At 45.1% G+C, this 7,500-nt stretch overlaps 1 protein-coding gene across 1 annotated transcript in view; it reads right to left on the reverse strand.

Annotated features, from left to right (window-relative positions):
- Positions 1–7,500, reverse strand: part of LOC125956684 (UDP-N-acetylglucosamine--peptide N-acetylglucosaminyltransferase 110 kDa subunit) — an 18,558-nt gene that overhangs the window by 5,943 nt on the left and 5,115 nt on the right. Inside the window, exon 6 of the mRNA XM_049688770.1 lies at positions 4,883–5,079. Coding sequence (XP_049544727.1) covers positions 4,883–5,079 — 197 coding nt within the window. The remainder of the gene's footprint in view (positions 1–4,882; positions 5,080–7,500) is intronic.

Genomic DNA, 7,500 nt, shown 5'->3' on the forward strand with positions numbered 1-7,500 from the left:
GATGCTGCTACTCTTGTACTAAGCTATGTGTAGAAGCCGACCACGAACAGATCGTACTTTTGTGTTGGACAAAATCGTTGACAAATGCAATTTGGCACCTATTAGGTCTCGGAATTAGCACCCTAGTACTAGTCCTCGCGGATGCAACTACTACTAACCGTATGGCACCAAAAGCACTTCTTCTTCTCTGCTTCGCCGCTGCTTCTCGTTCCGTATTCCGGTCACTCTTTTGCTGGCAACCGCCGTTGCCGTTGGAACACAAGCACGCTGAATCCACGGTTGCTAGATTTTACGGCAGATTCTGCACCGCCCAACAACAATAAACATATCACGCGAGATAAATATCTTGCCAAAAACGCGGCAGCATGTAATGTTACGGCAGAAATTAAACAGTTCATTTGGAACGAGACCCACTAAGTTCCTGCCAGGTATATCTGGCTCGTAACTCCACTATACGCGCTGCACGGTAGAAGAACCCACTACTTGTGAACCATCCATATCCGGTGTGCTATTCTCGTCCAACGACGATGTGGAAAGCACCATGCTAAATGTCAAAAGGACGATCGAGTATCCGGAAACCACACAAACCAATTACTCAAGAGGTCGACCCCGGGTGCGCGTAGGCTACTGGACACACATCGCCGGTAGGGTGTAGGTGCATATGAATCAAACTGGCATGGAAAACGAGTCGTGAGATTCGATTTTCCATTCCGATCAACAAATCCATACTGTGACGAAGTGTGGTTCCGATTGGCGCAAATTGTTATCGAACATCCTACCTCCTTCTGGATTAAACACTGGAAACCGAGTTCAAGTGCAATCCCGAGTGGTGCTAGTAGCAAAGCTAGAGGTAGCAAAGGGGCCCGAAGTTAGTGCTGCAATTGAGAGAGCGTTGTGACAAAACTTTCTTCGTTCTGGGGATGTTTGGCGAAGAAGCGGAATTAATTTGTCTCTTCTGTTGATATAACACAAGTACTACTACAACTACTACTTGTGCCATTGGATGGGTTTTGCAGTGATACGCGAGTGGTGGTGGGTGACCGAGAACCGTCTTTTTGACGTTCAAATTAGAAAGCAACGGCGAACGAGCGAGGGATCGTTTATGGGCGGTGCATTCTAACGAACCGGAGCAATTAAATTTTGCGATGAAAAACACCTGCTCTGCGCCCGTGATGATCCAATTAAGCGCCTTTCCTCTCGTTATGAGCAGTACCACCGACGAGCGACGGGGTTCTTGCAGCAAACATCCTACCATTACACACCACTCAACGGTTGCGTCGATAGGCGTTGAATATTTGAAGACGAGTGGATTCTTCTAGATTGAATATTGATCGTCGGTACAGGTGTAGGCAAGGAGCCAAGAGGTAGGGCGGTGCGCGCCCTAGTCTTGCTTGTTCGGGGGGTACACACGGGGGGTTGCAATAAATGATAATCATAATGAATATGATCTCAATCCCACCCAAAAACTCTTCATGTGTGCGCGCACATGAAAGTGCAGTCTTGCGAGACCTACGAAAATAACCTCTTCCTACTGGCTTCTGCTGACATGGCTAACATGGCAGTAAAAGGCAGGAAGTGTAGTGCATCATCTTCGCTTATAAATAGGCCAGCAGCAAGCGAAGGAGGAAAAAGGGATGAAGATTCTCCGACCATGTAAAATGTTGATCGAAAAATCATATTTGGAAAATAATAAATTAATTGATTGAAGAGTGACGTGCGTTAGGAGAGGTTTATAACATTCCCCTTGATGAAGTGTTGTGGTGGCGTGCTACCGAAAAACCTGGACCCTTGTCGGAACATTTACAATTGCAGAATTGCACAACACCAGCACCTCCCACTCCATAAACCACTTTCCATCGATGGTATCGGGTATTATGGTCTGTGCGCAAAGGTCTTGGCGGTACTTTGCGCCATCGACACCAGCAGCAACACTTTCGCATTACACACCGTATGAATACTGTCGATTTTAAAAAGTTTGTACATCTCTCCTACAGCCGATGTTTCTGTGTCGCACGTGAAGTTTTGGTACCCTGAACAAATGAGGTATTAATGTGTGTTTATTCATCAACGTCAACGTGTTATCGATCATCGATTGTTTAAGTGATCATCATCCTCCGCAACCTCCTCACACCAGATTTGGATACTATAACACGAAACACTTCTTCAGATTGTGCACTGGTTTTTAAAAAGACACTAACGGTGCTCGATGATCACACGAACACGGAGCGCAAGGAGAAGCAAGGAGTTTATCTAGCTGCCACTACTAGACAAGTATTATTGGACGCGGTGGTTGTAATGGAAAACATTGCGTCCCGACCGTGCGCGTTCTGCATCGGCTGAATCGTCACTGTCCTACCCCAGCTCGAAACCGACGAAAGGACACGTTTCGTCTCTCATACATAATGCGCACATGTCTCCGGTGTTTTTCGGTTCGGTTCGGCGAGAGCGACAGAGAGTCTTCGAAATGTCGAACGAGAATCCTGAGATTCTCCTTCTGGCAGGCCAAGTCTCCTCCCGACAGTGAAGTGAGAGCGAAGGAATACAACGCAGAACGAGAGGTGCGGAGGCGGATGCCAGTGGGAGGCCAGTGGGGTTGTTGAATGAGGAAGGGTACAGCATAAGCAGCAATTGAAGTCCCGAAAGGACCGAAGTATTTTTCAAATAGAGGCCGTTAAAAACCGCGATTCTACCGCGGCTGAAGTGGAAAACACGAAACAACGAAAAGGGTTCTTTACTAGCGCTTTCGAGCGCACTCGGTAGCACAGGAACTCGGTTACCATCTCATCTCTCTTCTGTCGCACGCAGTCAGGCGCGTTGGTTAAGTGGAAGTGCATTAGGTGGAAGAAGTGAGTAGTCCAAATATGGTTACCGCGGCACGAGTACTTGAGCGATGTACCTAAAAGCATTGCGCGAGCGATTTTGAGATGCAAATGGGGAGCTGTATCACCGCCAAATTGCGGCGTTTTTCAAACAGAAACAAAAGAAACTCATGGTGGTACTCATGTTAGAGGCTTTAGTAGGAGTGTTAATCTCTACGGAATTATTGGCCGATGGTGGAAAACTTGTGGCTTACGGGGATTATTGGCACAGGTATTAATCAGTCTAGGAATCTCAGTAATCAGTCTATTAATCAGTTGAAAAATGATTATATTTTATATTTTAAATTATATTTCAAAGGCTGCCTACAAACGGATGAGAAAATAATGTTATATGTTTAACTATATCTGTTACGATTGCAGATACGCAGCACTGTTACATTGAGGTTGCAATATTCACGCACTAAAGTTTCCAAATGCGTGAAATAATTTTAACACCTAATTGTTGCTGGTGAAAAATGGATTCATTGCGAAATCAAACCAAAAAGGAGAATCAAACCAGCCAGGAGAACTAGGTCTACCACGACTGAAGCGAAATATTAACACGTACTTCCCTGGCAATTATTGAAAGACACACCTTTATCATAGAAATATCTAATACTTTAAAACTACAACTTTAAATGGAGAACTGCATAAACAAGAATCAATCGGTCGGATGCACCTTTGGTCGCAAACTGATAATCAAGATTCACAAACTTATTGTGCATCTTTCGAAATTGGATAAAATCAATATAAAAAATATCGAAGTACCAATCATTTCTTCGTCTGAACACTACTTGTTTGGTTTGCTTGAGTTAAGATTCTGGTGCTCATTGTTACGAAATACGGAAGGAACGAGGTTCTGATCAATTGTAAGGCTCAATTATTGGGCACCAGTGCCTTAGGTAAACTTAGGAATTGTTCAATGAATCCGTTGCACAGCACGCAAATGCGGGAAGAAGCGAGTTGAATTAAGTATAACATCCAATCCACCATATGGCCCCGTCAGCAAACATCGCCGTGGAGGCGGATAGTAGTCGAGGACAAGTATAAATAATGCCGTTACTGCTACGAGAGGGGTCACAATGAAAAAAAGATAAAACCATGTAACCATGTGCCAACATGGACAGATCGTTGTAACAATGATAGTTACAATCCGGCCGCGTACAAGCATGGCGCTTTTACAATCCTTTTATTCCACCAGCGCCAGGGCACGACAATCGACGTTGAGTCTCGCAGATGGTCTGTCTCCTCCGCAAACTTCCATTAAAGATGTATCATTTCCAACTTCATTCTCTACCCCACCACAGGATGAACCCCCCTTCGTGCGAACACTACATGACCAAAGATGATGGCAAATGATACCAATAGGAACACTGTCACTGAAAGGATCCCACCAAAACGCAACTTTCGCATTCTCTCTGCGGGCATCTGCTGGAATCAATCGATCCTTCGGCTATTTTTTCTGGAACATAAGCTGCCCTTCACAGGCAAGATATATAGATATGTGTTTCTGGCACGGATAGACCAACGAACGACGCTAGGCCGCCAGCGAATACGACAAAGGACGATCTGACAGGGTAAATGCAGGGCGTCGTGTATGTATGGCTTAACAACGTGCTCTGTGACAATGTGGTCAAACGCACAGACGGGAGATGCTTGTAACCGACCGATCATCAGTGTGTCACCCACATCAAAGTCGGAAACGCTTGACTGACCGGTTTCCTCCTCCCTCCCATTCCCTATGGCCCTTGGGTCAATATGTGCGTTACGCAAAAGCACCAGATGATTGGGTTTTTATTTTTAAAACAAAGGCCCAACACCCCTCCCTCTACCACATCATACGCTTCTCCTGCTAGCACCTGTCGTTGTCGTTGTCGTAGTCGCCGTGGACCGGTATAAGGTACGGAATTTCCCCCAATGTTCCCTAGCCCGCGTAAAGTGTGATGGGTGCGGGCGTGAGATAACGTTTGGATAAAGTAATGTTCGCCAAAAAACAAAAAAAAAACAACAACACACAAACTCACCTGTCGAAGATGCGGGCTTCCTTCAGCACGTTGCCCAGGTTGATGTAGGCATCGAGGAAGTTCGGATCGAGGGCGACCGCCTTCTCGAAGTGATGTATCGCCAGCCATATCTCGCCCTGTGCGTTGAACACGCACCCCAGATTGCTCCAGGCGACCGCAAAGTCTGGTCGGGTCTCGATGGCTTTCAGATAGCACGCCTAAAGATAACGTGACGAACGGGTGGCAACAAACGGTAGCGATCCGATGATGGGTGTTAGCGTGTGTATATGTATAAGTGTGTATGCGTGTATTTTTGTTGGACCCGTTGTAGCAATAGTAGAATATGGATTTTTTTGTTTCGGCACATTATCGAAACCATCGGTAAAATTTCGCGAAACATAATTGTATTACCGGAGTGGTAAAGGTAATGAATACGGACGATGCACCAACCAACCAAAGCCGTTTCGTGTGGGGAAAAAAATAGGGAAAAAGAGAAGAAATAAGAAACATTCGTTAGTAAGATGCACTATCTGACAGGGTGGGAGGATTGTTTTTTTCTTTTTCTTTTCTTTTTAGGAATAATCGCGAACCTCAATATTACTAATCATACCTAACGCTTTCTCACACATTCTTCATGAGCATGAATAAAACAAGAAACGGCGACAGTTTTCGAGTGATTTCCCTCCACTAAACAAAAACAAGGGTTCAAAAAAAATATATAAACTTAATAAATGATGGCTAATAATAACCGCACAATTCACTAGACGAAAACATGTGAAATTGAATCGGGGTTTTGTTTGATTGGTGGTATATCGGAGGGATCATCATTAGTATGACGATGAGAGCGAACCTAACAATCTTTGACACTCATCTTTAAAGATTCTATTAATTCTTCTTTTATATCTTGTGCTGCAATTGACAAAAACCAAATTTCCTTATCAGCATTTGAGTAGAGTTACTGAGTAGTAACACATGAACTAGCCTATGTCTTCTCCTTATGCATTTGAGTACTTTTTTGCTCTCATCGTCATCATCTTCAACATTCAGCTGCTCAGCCACGGCCACACCATGCCGTGTCTAGAGCTGCGGCTGTTCCTCTTATTATATCCTGCCGCCCTATTCTCGGCCCTCACTTCTGATGATCCTCAAATCGAGGTGACCGGGAGGGAGAGAGGAGAGGACTCTTGTTCCCGGGGGCGCAAACACAAATCCACACGCACGTAAGCCGCGCTGCAGCCGCCACCTTCGCCATGCTAAATCAAAAAGGAATGTTGCGTCACGCGTCACCGGCCGCCAAGGTTTGATGACATGTGCTTCAGCAGTTTAGAGCCTAGCAAATGCATCCACAACAAACCCCACCCTTTTCAGAAAAGGAAATGGCCCGACTTCCTTTCTTTTCTGCTTTTTTAAGCTTCGCTTTCTGTCTAAATGCAACAGGAAGGGCCCGGGACGATGCCGCATATCGACGCCAATGCACATTGCACATGCACACTTGAATGCACTAAGCATGAAGTGATGGAGTCGTGCAGGCAGGCTGGCTGGTTGGTTGGCTGGTAGGCTGGCTGGCTGACTGACTGGCTGTGGCTGGTCGTGTGTCTCGATACGGTTGGCTGTGTGAGGTGGTCCTGGTAAGTGGCTGAATGGGCTCCAGGAAGGAGGATGCAGTATACAAAAAAAAAAACCTTTAAAAGCAAGCTACCGGTGGAGAAGAGAACGAGAGTGCAAGAGTATCGGTACCGCTGTTTGTTTTACTCTCGCTACACATTCCGTTATTTTGTTTCTGTGCAAGGCATATGATATGCTGGGGCAATCTAGTTCATCGTTGCTTTTTCGCGGTACAGCACAAATAAGCTAGGTTTTTGAATGAAGATTAGTTTACAGAGAGACGCAGAGAGAAAGAGATGGGAAGTGTCGTCTTCCCTTTTTTCATATTTTTCTATTTCAAAACATGCAGAATCCGACCCGCGTGCACCGTCCCCGCGCTGCTGTGGAATGGAGCTTGCTTGTCAAAACTGGCGCCGGGCTGCTAATGGGGAAAAGCAGAGGATGAACACAAATAAAGAAAGAAAATGTTTTGTTTGACAAATTTTCTCTGTGAAAAAGGAGGGAAAAGCGGCTAAATGTACTGAAAAACATGATGATTTTCTTGTAACATAACAACGGGGCAACGGTTGTACTTGCGGTACCCTTACTGCTCCACACCGGGTGTTACAGAAGAGGGATATTTAACTGTTAAAACGCGCTCGAATTATTAAAACGATGCTTGTTGATTGATTGATCAGCATATGTGCAATATGCTATATCAGTATCAGATAGTGTATGTGTTCCAAAAAGATCTGCTTTCATATTTCTATCCTCTATGCTATCCGCTATCCGAAGTATCCCACAACATCATTAGGTTATAGAAATTCATCATGTTTAGAATGTCAGAGAGGCTAATTGCAGTCTGTAGAGACCTGCAAAGAAATGCATTAGTAACGAAGGCGTAGATGGTTGATGGTTCCTCTAGCTTCGTACTTCCATCAACAATCTATGCCCATTTACCCGAACTGAAACCTGAAGTATACTATTCGTGTCCTCCGGTAATCCGTCTTGACTTCGAGAGAGTGCATTATCAGCTCCACGCACATGGTAAATGG

Source organism: Anopheles darlingi, chromosome 3 (assembly GCF_943734745.1).
Source record: "Anopheles darlingi chromosome 3, idAnoDarlMG_H_01, whole genome shotgun sequence".
NCBI classification, from domain to species: Eukaryota; Metazoa; Arthropoda; class Insecta; order Diptera; family Culicidae; genus Anopheles; species Anopheles darlingi.